General features: G+C 44.8%; 1 protein-coding gene across 2 annotated transcripts in view; it reads left to right on the forward strand.

The window, feature by feature from the left end:
- The window catches only part of IFT122 (intraflagellar transport 122), a 141,540-nt gene that overhangs the window by 87,751 nt on the left and 38,219 nt on the right, over nt 1-15,570 (forward strand). For both annotated transcript variants that reach the window (XM_063941220.1, XM_063941219.1), the window contains one exon: nt 2,529-2,640. In XM_063941220.1, coding sequence (XP_063797290.1) covers nt 2,529-2,640 — 112 coding nt within the window. The remainder of the gene's footprint in view (nt 1-2,528; nt 2,641-15,570) is intronic.

Raw genomic sequence — 15,570 nt, forward strand, 5'->3', positions numbered from 1 at the left:
AATGCGCATCGACCCATGATGTCATCAGTGAGTGACGGCACTGCACACGTGTTGCAGTGGGAACAGTGCCAATCCAGGAATAACCCCAATAGGCACTGCAGTGGAAAAGGGGTATGTCTCGGACTTTGGAACGCTGTTCCATATCCCGGGTCAGACCCGGGACTTAGGTGGAAAATAAGTATACCTGAATTGTGTACAGGCTGCTTTGTAGCCCTTGTTAGGTATAGGGAATGGGATCTCGTGTGCTGGGGGATACAGCAACAGAGGCTGCACACCCTATAGACACTGAGGGAAGTCTGATTGTTCCTGCAGGCCATACCACCGAACATGACACTGGCTACCCAGTTTCTCTCATTTCGCCACAAGGGGGCAGAGTATTCTTATGTGCTCAACCAGAAGCATTATATATTAGCATGGATATGCCCTATCGTCCCGGTTTTTAAAGGTATAGTACGGTAAGCCTATGCATAAACCCACCAAATCAAGAACACTTCCCAATCAGCAAACTCTGCACTCCTTGTAATATTCCCTCTCACAATTCTTCCCATCCCGTTGGGTTTGCATTGTTACACAGGATCCGATACGTTATTGTGGACACCCTGCATTCAATTCTATGCTCACATGTCTTATCCAGATCAGCTCATTATAATTTGCTCCTCCCACAATCAACACCGTCTTACTATTGTATCAGCGTTTCCATAACAACAGATGTAACGGTGCAAACGTTTCAGCGTTCCATTGTTGTACTGGGAGTAACAACATTAACCCTGCACCTCCCATATTTCCATCTCCGCTTATACATGACTCCCACTATATAACCATCTATCTGTTTAATTAAAATCAGAGTGAGCGTGATTCCTACGCAGCGGAACTGCGCGCTCCCAGGTTTTATTAGGTTGGAAGTCTTGTTTAATGCTAACATAAACACTGTCATCTGGGCCTCAGTTAGCAAAATAAACTGCTGGGGATCTGGAGCACACCTCAAATAAATCATTATCTAATTATGCTGCAGCAGGGAGGGGGTTAATTCCCCCCTCAGAAGTGCACATCTGGTTCTGCTAAGTGCTCCCAGCTGCCGAGGAATTACACACAGGCTTTCCAAGGTCATAAAAAGCCCTGGAATATTGGCAGGACAGCCGTGTCTTGTAGTAACGTTACATATAGCGTTGCAGCATCACTGTCACTGCCGGCTGCCAAGTCTGATTTATATACAGGTTTCCGTCCTCTAATAAATAGCTCTATAATCTCAAGTGGCCATTACAGCAACAAAACATGCGGTACAGTGTGTTAGGCCATGTAGGACATCATAAGGCAATCTGGGGCTCTGTGGCCCTGACGGCAATGGTTGTGCTGGGATTTGTAGTTCACATAATCGCCGTCGTTGACCAACATTTAATTTTGAGCAGAGCTGGGCACCCTGGGACTTGTGGCTGTATGAGACCTGGAACTTGGATTGGTGAGGATAGAGTACTGTTAAGATAAAAGCAGCCTAGTAACAAGCAAATCGCTGTAATATCTGATAGAGAGCAGATAGCGGGACATTGTATCATCACCAACATAGAGAAACGCGTTGGCGATATGGAAATATAAAGAAGTACAAAGCGTCTTCACACCGCTATCGTTCCTGAGATACATTACACAGGTAACAACCCAGCAATCCGTGGCCACTGCCAGACAAGTGTTTTAGAACTGCAAAGGAAGCTGGAACTTTATAAAATGAGAAAACACTCAGCTGGCATAACCACAAAGTAACCCAAAAATGCTGTTCCTCTGTGATTCCGGAACACTGCAGTGGTGCTGTGGCAGCCGCCTTACTGTGGCGGGATGGGAAGCGATCCCCCTTCACTGATCTGCCAGCTTGGGCGCTTCCTCGCGTCACCGTTCCCTGCAGCTTTGTAAATGGTCATCTGACCCTGCCAGAGGGATCATGTATACACATTCCTTATGGGCCCAGTTAAACAAAATGTTCATGGTTTGACATCAGTGGCGCGTTTGGCAGGATGCCGGTGTGTCAGAAGGAACAGTGAGCGCCTAATCTGGCGTTGGCGTGGAAGTCTTAGAGGAAGCGCATTCCATTTGGAGCATTGCTCTAAACAGTTCTAGTGCCATGGAACTGGTAGAGATTGTGATGAAGGAATATTGCAGAGGTACTAGATGGAGGAAGTTGGGCGGATTGCAGTGTTGGGATCTCGGGGATACCAGCTTTCATGTTATGCAGTTGTCCTGAGTAATGGTAGGAGAAGGAACACAATGGCACAAGCTGGTATAAGAAGACATTATCATTGGTTGCTGTATTAGTATAGTCAGCAGTGCAGGAATAGATCCCAGCACTATACTTGTGCAGCGCCTTCCTCCTAACCGTAGGGTACATGTGTGCTCCATCACATTGTAATGTATTGTGGAGGCTCCAGCTGTGTAAGTTACAGGGAGGGTAAGAGCTGTACGGAGCTGGGTCTGTCAGTACTTTCTATGGTGCTAAGCAGTGCATCCAGTGTGTAACCGTCTCTGTCTCCCCCTTATTCCTGCAGGAGCTGGTCCCCATGTGTTACAGATGTTCCACTAACAATCCATTCCTCAACAACCTGGGAAACGTCTGCATCAACTGCAGACAGCACTTCATCTTCTCTGCGTCCTCGTATGGTGAGTGCAGCTGAGTGCAGGACTGGGTTAGACATTGTTAGGAGCACAGACCAACAATAGGTCACAAGGTAATACACAGGTGAAATAAACGGCAAAAACATATTACACAAAACACAGCGTAACACAGCACTGCAGGCACTGAGAGAGGACAGGGTAACACACAGCACTGCAGGCACTGAGAGAGGACAGGGTAACACACAGCACTGCAGGCACTGAGAGAGGACAGGGTAACACAGCACTGCAGGCACTGAGAGAGGACAGGGTAACACACAGCACTGCAGGCACTGAGAGGGGACAGTGTAACACACAGCACTGCAGGCACTGAGAGGGGACAGTGTAACACACAGCACTGCAGGCACTGAGAGAGGACAGGGTAACACACAGCACTGCAGGCACTGAGAGGGGACAGTGTAACACACAGCACTGCAGGCACTGAGAGGGGACAGTGTAACACACAGCACTGCAGGCACTGAGAGAGGACAGGGTAACACACAGCACTGCAGGCACTGAGAGAGGACAGGGTAACACACAGCACTGCAGGCACTGAGAGAGGACAGGGTAACACACAGCACTGCAGGCACTGAGAGAGGACAGGGTAACACACAGCACTGCAGGCACTGAGAGAAGACAGGGTAACACACAGCACTGCAGGCAATGAGAGGGGAGAGTGTAACACACAGCACTGCAGGCACTGAGAGAGGACCGTGTAACACACAGCACTGCAGGCACTGAGAGAGGGCAATGTAACATACAGCACTGCAGGCACTAAGAGGGGACAGTGTAACACACAGCACTGCAGGCACTGAGAGAGGACAATGTAACATACAGCACTGCAGGCACTGAGAGGGGACAGTGTAACACACAGCACTGCAGGCACTGAGAGAGGACAGTGTAACACACAGCACTGCAGGCACTGAGACTGGACAGAGTAACACACAGCACTGCAGGCACTGAGAGAGGACAGGGTAACACATAGCACTGCAGGCACTGAGAGAGGGCAATGTAACACACAGCACTGCAGGCACTGAGAGAGGGCAATGTAACACACAGCACTGCAGACACTTAGAGGGGGCAATGTAACACACAGCACTGCAGGCACTGAGAGAAGACAATGTAACACACAGCAGTGCAGGCACTGACAATGCTAAATTCCTTGTCGTATAAACAACCCTTTATGAAGCTAAGAACACTGTACGCTGTTTGCTCAAGAAGTACCGTAATGGTACGCTATCTGCGTAGCGATCGCTCAGCCGTAGGCGAGACGCTCAAGCGTCACGTTCGCTCACGGCCCAGTGATCACAGGACACGTTATTGGCTATGTCTAGGGGAATGATTCGCTATGGCGTAGCATACGCTCGAGACCACGAGGAGGTCACCAGCGGCGCAGACGCTCACAACGCTATACCTTTATGTTAAAACCTTATACCAATGAAATACACTGAATACCTTAATGTGAGTACAGGGTGTAAATGCAACCTTGTGTAACCTGACTACCTACAAAGCTGCTTGAGCGTCACCGACGCTCAAGTGAACACTTAACACTATAGAAAATACACAGATACTGGTTTAGGTTCCAAAGCCTATTAACTGTATTATATCTAATATACTTGTAAAAGGGGATAACAGTACAAATGATACACTACAATATAACAGAGACTACCTAACCAGATAACTACACAAGAAATACAATACAATACAATTACTATTTATGGGAAAATGGAAGGGGAAGAGAAGAAGAGAGAGATAGAGAGAAATGGCTCATGATAACATTAAATAAGAGACAACATGGTTGCAGATAAAACTACACATGTGAGAGACAATCGCTGCGCAGTTAGTCAATGCTGAATACAGCATGGGATGGAAGCTAGACTCCATTTTGAGAAACCTCCACTTGATTCCAAAGACCACACCACATGGCTGAAAGGGGGAGGGGAAGACATCCAGCAGCAGCCATTTTAGATTTGCAGGTCCAAACACATGGCACTCTATACTAAACCACAATCACATAGCAGAAAACACAAGACTCCATTTTCTTCCAAAATGTCCAAGCCTCAAAACAATGCATATGTTCTGATTTTACAATTCCAAACCATCTAAAACACCTTTCACGATGTAATCCAACTTCCTAGAACCATCTCATAATTTCACATCCCAAACAACTTCAGTATCTCAATAACCAGAGCATATGAGTTATCACAAGACCAGACCACCAGGTACTCACAAGTATCAGCCTGCCATTGCTACCAGCACATATTCAAAAGTACTGCATGGTGGTATTTATGATTAACAAGATCCCAGCTACCATCACAGATTCCACAGGGCACCAACACTAACACCCAACAATCATCACAGCCAAGTTACAATATCCTATTTAAACCAGAAAGCAATATGTCTATATTTCCTTCTATAGCCATGTGATTATATACTTAGCCTTTAGTTTGGAAGATGTCCTGGGGATTCAGCCGCCATGCTGCTTGGTGCCAGGAAGCTGTGTGTGTGTCTGTGAGTGTAGCTACATTACATCTGTTCTCTGAGGCCACACCTGACCACTACCTTCCTGTTTGACCAGTACCTGGGGGAGGGGTCTTTCTTTCTCCTTTGTATTGAGTCACCATTCTCTTTGTATATGCTAATCAGGTTCAGCCCTGAAAACTTAGTAAAAGGTTGTCTTGAGCATCCATTATTCTAACAATATGATCTTAGCTTTTATACATATAATCATATCTATCCGCTGCAATGTCCCACAACAACACAACAGGCCTCAAACTAACCCACACCTGATTCTGCTTGCTTCAATACCAAACATGATGTGTTTATCTGGTTCGGTTCGAATGATACACATCCATGACATTAATTCATTAGCCAATTCTAAATCTCCTTGGTGTCTGGTGCTGTTCATTATTATAACCATGTACTGTATGAAACAAGTGCCGAATCCATCTCTGTGCCATGTCCGAGCAAATGCGTGTGTTTCCATATATTGCTGTGCTCGCTGCGCATATTTGCAAGTATAGCGACTTATATGTGTGCAGTTTATATGGTCTCTCTATGTAATATTTTTGACTTTGACAGTCCACCCTTTGGCAGTCACCAATAACTGCCACTTCCTAAAACATTTCAAAAAGAGAAAAATATATGTCAGGGGTTAATACATTTCAATGGTTGGGTAAGGGAGGAGAGAGGAGAAGGTGTGAAGAGGGTATGACCTAGTGAGATAGCAGAAGCATGTGTGTATGAATCCATGTTTGGGGGGTCATGTATCATCGTGCCGTACGTGTTGTACATCAAGCTTCGAGGTATTGCGAAGTATACATTTGAATTCCTTCTTATCCCGTACTAAGGGTCTGTGGATGGGCTGTCAAACTCTACCGAGCTCATTTCGGCTGTGGTTGTAACAAAATGGGGATGCACATTTTAATTGGTGATACATGAATGGGGGAGGTATGTGGTTGCTGATATCTGTGCCTGTATTCCCTATCGTCTATGTGTGTTATTACCTGAGGGTTGTAGAGATGAAGATAAAGAACACTTATGGAAAATGCAATGATATTCTATGTCAGGGAAATGTACATCTGTCGTTGAGGTTGTGTTCGGTATCTGTTGAGAGTCGTCTTCTTTGCGCTGTGTTGCTCCTTAGGCATGAGCAAATAGCTTTGTCTGAGCCATCAGATTTACAAAAATGTTGGGCTAGCGTGAGTTTAAAGATACTAGGGAAACTGGGGATCCATGGCAAAGTTCATCAAGTGTCCATATTTAAAGTTGTCAAATCTTCTTCTTTGGTGCTTGTCTGTTGTCTGTATACATCTCGTCTCGTCAGCTTCCTCGTCCAAGGGGGTCTTTGTATCTGGGAGAAAAGCAGAAAAACAGGTGAAAGAAACGGACCGTATAATCGCATTTTCATCACATTCTGGTTTCTATCATTGGGTCATAAATCAAATCCAGGTTAATTACAGTTTCCTCACTCCTCAAGCTCATCACTTTTGTACTTTGTTTGCACCTCATTAAAGCCTGCCCGCATCTAAATATCAATCCAATCGATATAACGACACCTAAGATACATAGTAGAAACTTTCCAACATCCATTATGACTCCTTGAGCCCACTCTCCTAAACCGGAGAACCAATTTCGCGGGTTCAACCATGACACCCAACCAGTCAGCTCATTACCTACAGCAGCAAGGGTGAGATTGTGTTTTCGACGAAATTCCCACTTCAATTGGAGAATATCGTCCATCTTTTGGTCTATGACCTCTACCGGATCCTCGGTGCTATTTGTGATATACGTGCAACACTTTATGCCGTACTGTGTTGCCAATGTAACACAATATCCGCCTGTTACTGCTGTAAGATAATTAAGAACCATCCTATGCTGAACTAGTTCTGTTTTATAAGCTTGAAGTTCTCTTCCAGTGTATCTAAACGTGTCATCATACATTTCAGTGATATTATCTAACAAATTGGCGAGTGCGGAAATGTATCTATAATTCATCACTCCCCGAGCGGTACGAGTGAAATCTAACGCTACCAGAACCTGAATCCCGGTGGATTCATGGATAAGATCAGAGGCCGGATGCTCTAACCTTTCTGACAGTTGTCTTTTAACCCGGTGCTCGTAATGAGTGTGAGTATAAGGAGCTTGGGCACCACGGTGTATGTCCTTCATTTTGTCATGTGTAACAGTCATCACTTCAGGCAATACTTTTCCAATATAACACAATCCTTCAGAGTTTGGGGCAAGCCATTTGTACGCCTTTCTCCCGCATATGAAATATGCATCATCGGGGAGAACATAAGGGACGGAGAAGGACATGATCATGTTACAAACCTTCCAGGTGAAATCTCCTGACCCTAATTCTTCCATCTGCTTAATGCACGTATCGGTTTGTACGATATGTGCACAGTATCCTGGTGATACCTCTCCAACTCTAGTAATCCTATTTCCTAAGGTATATCGATACCGGAAAGATTTTCCTCTACTGGCTATGTGGCGTACCAGCTCTGTATCTGTAGGCATTCTATCTGCTCTGTGTGAAAAGGTCATGGTAAGGTTGCTCCATGACACTTCCCAATTTCCCGGCTTACGGGGGTTGGAGATATTAAAACATAAGAGGGACCTATCCACATGGTATTGGTGGAGCTTCAAACTAGGAGGGCTGGAGATGTTAAACCTCCGGTCCACCGGTCTCCCACCACTTAGCTCAAGTACCTCCCCTAACGTTAAAGGAAATGGTACTAGCCCTGATTTGCTGTGACCCTGAGGTACTTGAGAGCGTACCCAACAATCTGTTTGGTTTAACACGTTACCCACTAAGGAGTGATAGTCACTCAATGGATGCCGGTCCATATGGATATTAAAACTGGATTGGCATTATTGTTACCGAGCCTACAGATACAGTTTTCTTTTTAACTAACAATCCTTCACAATTGTTTACAAATAACATGGTTGTTAGATCGTGCCCGGTACTCGCCTTTGCTTGGTGATTGGGTTGCTATTGGAAATTTACACCTCCGTCTCAGTCATCAGGACCTTTCTGGATCCTTTCTCGACCTCACTGGTACTCTCACCAAAACAGACTGCTCTGGTCAACATCATGGTTAACGGGAAAATCCATATCACAGTCTCTTGGGGCAAGTCCATCTTACAGGAGGAGAAAAGAAGAAATTTGTAAAGGGGGTATAAGAAAATCAGTTTGAGGGGGAGAGAACTCGTTACGATAATAAGTTCTCTCGTTTTGTTGTTCTTCTTGTTCTGCTGTCCTCTCAAAAGGTGCTGTCTCTTCAGTCTTCCGAATGAACCTTCTGGTGATGTAATCTTTCTTCCTAACTAGCGATCTTTCTGTGTGGAGCAAAAATCTGGCATTACCATTGGTTAACACTTAGGGGTGACATACCATCTTTAAATCATGGAAACATGAGTGAGGAGAGAGAGAAAATAAAAAAACAAAAGAGATAGAGAGCAATTCATGTGCATATATACATTACATAACTCGACAATAACCATCAATAAGAGAAGAGAAACAAAGCATTTTTAAACATTGTCAACATTAAGAAAACATTGTCAGACTATTAGGCTGTCGTATCTACGTGTCTAATGGTTTCCTTGAGCAGTCCCTCCCCACCAGCACTTGCATTATTCCACTGTCTGTATCTGGCCAGAATACATTGTGGTGGATAGGTCATGCTGGGGTTTGGTAGACTTCTGCAAGGACCAAGCGAATATGCAATGTTTGAATTCTTACCAATGATCGTCAGAGATGGGGATAGAGAGAGAGAGAAAAAACATTTTTCACAAATACATTTACAACGTTTAACCTGGTCATTCCTGTGTCTTCAGTGAATGACCTCCCAATTTACTAACCATTACCTCAGGCTTACCATCCGTCGTATGATCACCTTTCTTGACTACCTATCATGGGTGTGGCTCAAAATTCCTCCTATCTGATCTCTGATTATAATGGTGTGTATTGTAATTTTGCTCATTTCTTGGTCTAGGGGGTCTAACTTTATGTGGGTTATTACAGTTGTTGGCCTAATGCCCTTCTCTTCTACAATGGTAACAAATCCTTGGCTTTCTCCATGTGCTAGGGGCCTGGGGTTCCGGTCGACTTGATGCATCCTCTAGTGCTTGGATGTTCAGTGTCATCAACCGCTCTCCCTGCGCTTCCCTGGTTCTTTGGATATTTCGGTCATGCTCGATAGCGGACTCTCTTAATGCCGCCACCGAGATACCTCTCCAATGAGGTATTGAAGTTTGTACCCTAATTTTTAGTGTATCTTTTAAGTTGTTCGCTAATACGGACACAGCTACCTCTCTGTGGTGTACATTAGTTTCAATGTCATCTATACCAGTGTACCTAGCCATATCCTGCAGAGCCCGGTGAAAATACTCTTCTGCGGATTCACCTTCTTTTTGTCTTATTGTATAGATTTTATTCCACTTTGTTACTGTAGGAAAATATTCTTTCAACTGTAGATTGATTCTTTTTACATTATCTTGGTTATACTTGTTTGTTAGTGGCACTTCCTCATCTAGCTTACAATCAGTGATAAATTTCAATGAATCAACATCGGGGGGTAAACATGCCCTCAAAACTGTCCTCCAATCTTTGTTACTTGGCTCTGCAGTATGTCCTAGCACTCTAATGTATCTTTGACAAGCAACTAAGTCTTTCCTGGGATCAGGAAATTCAGACAGAATTGCTCTTAATTCTGTTCGGGAAAAAGGGCAGTACATGGCGATGTTCCTGACAGGAGTGATTCCTGAAGAGTCAGTTTCCCCATTTGGTACTGCAATTATCCTAACAGGATTAAGTCCAGTAATGTCATTCTGAATTGATTCTAGGATATAAGGTACATTTGTTTGTGCGTGATGTATAATACCATACATACCTGTGGACACGACCTCACCTGACCCTCCATTAGGGGGTTTGATTACAGTTTTTACTGACTGGGTCGCGTCCACCTGGACGTCTTGTGTGATGGCTTCTGGAAGAGGTGCCGACATCGTTCTGGGTTCACTTTCTGGTTGGTGTTCCTGAGGAAAGTTTAACATGGGGTGCGACTTGCATGGGTTAATAGTTGTACATTCAACAGTATTACAATTATCTTTGTTACATTTATTACACTTATTCTTATCATCTATACTACAGTTGCTAAGAGCGTTTATATTGTTCACCCCTGTGCTTTTCTCCGCAATCATAATTCTCCCTGCTGCCACGTTTCTCCTCTCAAGATGAAAGTTAGGTATGTAAGTTACATTTCTCTGTATTTCACTCTCCTGTAGCCATAACTGCAAACAATCATCATGTTTAACCCGTAGTTTCAAGTATTTTATGAGACAGATCCTCCGCCTTAAATTATGCAACACCTCTAAGTCAAAACTACCTATCCCGGGAAATGGTGCCTTATCCCCCGCAGTCATTCGTGTCCATTCATCACAAAAGGTCTCAGTGTGGGGACCATATTTCCCCCACATTACTAACCGAGCAGACCCTCGGGGTCTGCAAGCCTCTGGAGTCTGAATCCTGACCTCCGACCGTCTCTGTGTTGTGCACTTGGCTGCCATTGTGGACCTTTTTAACACAGAAAAACTTCCTAAAATGCACCAAACACAGAACTTCGTTGGAAATCCTTAAAGCTCTTCCACTGAACTTCTTCTGCTCCGGGTATCTCCGTTCCGCCTTCTAGCAGACACGTGTAGCCGTTGCAGGCCCTATTTTTAGAGATTTTCCTGAGAAAATTCCCTTCCTTTTTCTTTACACAAATCACGCTTGCATGTGCTCCCTACAACACGTATGAGGGCAAGATTTACGCATGGATATACGACCTCATATCACGTTGCGTTATTGGTCACACATACAACCGTGCGGTCCAATCGTACCACTTATAGACACTTGTTGCCCATAAATGGTAGGATCATTGGAGTCTCCCTACTGTGCTCCAAAACAGCCAGAGCGTAATACAACGAAAACTTTATCACACTCTGTTGCACGTTTTCACTCAGATCGTGCTCATCACGTTCCACATAGATCACAAAGTTCACAAAGTCCACAAAGCGGAATTCAATACCGTTTTATCACATAGATCACAAAGTCCACAAAGCGGGATTCAATACACTCATACCGTTTTCAACCCACTATCATTCTTATAGTTTTCTGATCAGAAAAATCATTTCCCGTAGTCTGATAGCTCTCCCCAGAGGCGTTACAGTAAAGTAAGGTATTTAAACTAAATTTTGGAAACTGAACAAATGTGTGCTATTGTCTTGTGGCTTTGCGTTATTTACCGCGTTGCGCTACTTATTGCTTTGCGCTATTTATCGCCTTTTAATTATAACATTTGTGATTTGTTACATGAGCGTACACGGACGCTCCGTTGCGCTGCGTGCGTCGGCCTTTGGGTTGCGTACGCAAGTCTCAGTCTTTTGTTAGAGACACGTGTACGCACAGCAAAGATCCACCGTAACACGATTTATACGTTTATCAATGTAGATGATCCTTGATCATTTACCGCGCACCACACTGACCTTGTCTCTTGGCAAAGCTGTGTGTTTGTCTATATTTTAACTATGTTGCTTCTACTTAAATTATTGAAATAGCGACAAATCTCTCTCAGCACATTTATCAACTATAAAACTGGCAAACAGGATAGTGATATACGAAAAAAAAAATGAAATACACGGATGGAAAAGAAATGCAGATATATATGTATACGTGCGTATATACGCAAGACAGAAGAAAAATACAGTTTTAAAAGACACAAGCGTTTTGTTCTTACCTCCTGGTCTCCGGATTCCTTCAGCACTCTTTATCTAAGCGAAGCAGACGCTTATCCCATCAGCACTGCGAGACAACCTCCCGCCCTTTTGCTGGGGGATAATGTCTGCTGATCTACCTAGTGCAGATGTGAGAAGTATAGGACGAGCCCGCAATTGACAATGCTAAATTCCTTGTCGTATAAACAACCCTTTATGAAGCTAAGAACACTGTACGCTGTTTGCTCAAGAAGTACCGTAATGGTACGCTATCTGCGTAGCGATCGCTCAGCCGTAGGCGAGACGCTCAAGCGTCACGTTCGCTCACGGCCCAGTGATCACAGGACACGTTATTGGCTATGTCTAGGGGAATGATTCGCTATGGCGTAGCATACGCTCGAGACCACGAGGAGGTCACCAGCGGCGCAGACGCTCACAACGCTATACCTTTATGTTAAAACCTTATACCAATGAAATACACTGAATACCTTAATGTGAGTACAGGGTGTAAATGCAACCTTGTGTAACCTGACTACCTACAAAGCTGCTTGAGCGTCACCGACGCTCAAGTGAACACTTAACACTATAGAAAATACACAGATACTGGTTTAGGTTCCAAAGCCTATTAACTGTATTATATCTAATATACTTGTAAAAGGGGATAACAGTACAAATGATACACTACAATATAACAGAGACTACCTAACCAGATAACTACACAAGAAATACAATACAATACAATTACTATTTATGGGAAAATGGAAGGGGAAGAGAAGAAGAGAGAGATAGAGAGAAATGGCTCATGATAACATTAAATAAGAGACAACATGGTTGCAGATAAAACTACACATGTGAGAGACAATCGCTGCGCAGTTAGTCAATGCTGAATACAGCATGGGATGGAAGCTAGACTCCATTTTGAGAAACCTCCACTTGATTCCAAAGACCACACCACATGGCTGAAAGGGGGAGGGGAAGACATCCAGCAGCAGCCATTTTAGATTTGCAGGTCCAAACACATGGCACTCTATACTAAACCACAATCACATAGCAGAAAACACAAGACTCCATTTTCTTCCAAAATGTCCAAGCCTCAAAACAATGCATATGTTCTGATTTTACAATTCCAAACCATCTAAAACACCTTTCACGATGTAATCCAACTTCCTAGAACCATCTCATAATTTCACATCCCAAACAACTTCAGTATCTCAATAACCAGAGCATATGAGTTATCACAAGACCAGACCACCAGGTACTCACAAGTATCAGCCTGCCATTGCTACCAGCACATATTCAAAAGTACTGCATGGTGGTATTTATGATTAACAAGATCCCAGCTACCATCACAGATTCCACAGGGCACCAACACTAACACCCAACAATCATCACAGCCAAGTTACAATATCCTATTTAAACCAGAAAGCAATATGTCTATATTTCCTTCTATAGCCATGTGATTATATACTTAGCCTTTAGTTTGGAAGATGTCCTGGGGATTCAGCCGCCATGCTGCTTGGTGCCAGGAAGCTGTGTGTGTGTCTGTGAGTGTAGCTACATTACATCTGTTCTCTGAGGCCACACCTGACCACTACCTTCCTGTTTGACCAGTACCTGGGGGAGGGGTCTTTCTTTCTCCTTTGTATTGAGTCACCATTCTCTTTGTATATGCTAATCAGGTTCAGCCCTGAAAACTTAGTAAAAGGTTGTCTTGAGCATCCATTATTCTAACAATATGATCTTAGCTTTTATACATATAATCATATCTATCCGCTGCAATGTCCCACAACAACACAACAGGCCTCAAACTAACCCACACCTGATTCTGCTTGCTTCAATACCAAACATGATGTGTTTATCTGGTTCGGTTCGAATGATACACATCCATGACATTAATTCATTAGCCAATTCTAAATCTCCTTGGTGTCTGGTGCTGTTCATTATTATAACCATGTACTGTATGAAACAAGTGCCGAATCCATCTCTGTGCCATGTCCGAGCAAATGCGTGTGTTTCCATATATTGCTGTGCTCGCTGCGCATATTTGCAAGTATAGCGACTTATATGTGTGCAGTTTATATGGTCTCTCTATGTAATATTTTTGACTTTGACAGTTTTTGACTTTGACAGCACTGAGAGAGGACAGTGTAACACACAGCACTGCAGGCACTGAGACTGGACAGAGTAACACACAGCACTGCAGGCACTGAGAGAGGACAGGGTAACACATAGCACTGCAGGCACTGAGAGAGGGCAATGTAACACACAGCACTGCAGGCACTGAGACGGGACAGTGTAACACACAGCACTGCAGGCACTGAGAGAGGACAATGTAACATGCAGCACTGCAGGCACTGAGAGGGGACAGTGTAACACAGCACTGCAGGCACTGAGAGCGGACAGTGTAACATACAGCACTGCAGGCACTGAGAGAGGACAATGTAACATACAGCACTGCAGGCACTGAGAGGGGACAGTGTAACACAGCACTGCAGGCACTGAGAGCGGACAGTGTAACACACAGCACTGCAGGCACTGAGAGAGGACAATGTAACATACAGCACTGCAGGCACTGAGAGGGGACAGTGTAACACACAGCACTGCAGGCACTGAGAGAGGACAGTGTAACACACAGCACTGCAGGCACTGAGACTGGACAGAGTAACACACAGCACTGCAGGCCCTGAGAGAGGACAGGGTAACACATAGCACTGCAGGCACTGAGAGAGGGCAATGTAACACACAGCACTGCAGGCACTGAGAGAGGGCAATGTAACACACAGCACTGCAGACACTTAGAGGGGGCAATGTAACACACAGCACTGCAGGCACTGAGAGAGGACAGTGTAACACACAGCACTGCAGGCACTGAGACTGGACAGAGTAACACACAGCACTGCAGGCACTGAGAGAGGACAGGGTAACACATAGCACTGCAGGCACTGAGAGAGGGCAATGTAACACACAGCACTGCAGGCACTGAGACGGGACAGTGTAACACACAGCACTGCAGGCACTGAGAGAGGACAATGTAACATGCAGCACTGCAGGCACTGAGAGGGGACAGTGTAACACAGCACTGCAGGCACTGAGAGCGGACAGTGTAACATACAGCACTGCAGGCACTGAGAGAGGACAATGTAACATACAGCACTGCAGGCACTGAGAGGGGACAGTGTAACACAGCACTGCAGGCACTGAGAGCGGACAGTGTAACACACAGCACTGCAGGCACTGAGAGGGAACAGTGTAACACACAGCACTGCAGACACTGATAGGGAACAGTGTAACACACAGCACAGCAGGCACTGATAGGGAACAGTGTAACATACATCACTGCAGGCACTGAGAGCGGACAGTGTAACATACAGCACTGCAGGCACTGAGAGGGAACAGTGTAACACACAGCACTGCAGACACTGATAGGGAACAGTGTAACACACAGCACTGCAGGCACTGAGAGGGAACAGTGTAACACACAGCACTGCAGACACTGATAGGGAACAGTGTAACACACAGCACTGCAGGCACTGATAGGGAACAGTGTAACACACAGCACTGCAGGCACTGAGAGCGGACAGTGTAACATACAGCACTGCAGGCACTGATAGGGAACAGTGTAACACACAGCACTGCAGGCACTGAGAGCAGACAGTGTAACATACAGCACTGCAGGCA

Source organism: Pseudophryne corroboree, chromosome 9 (assembly GCF_028390025.1).
Source record: "Pseudophryne corroboree isolate aPseCor3 chromosome 9, aPseCor3.hap2, whole genome shotgun sequence".
Lineage (NCBI taxonomy): Eukaryota > Metazoa > Chordata > Amphibia > Anura > Myobatrachidae > Pseudophryne > Pseudophryne corroboree.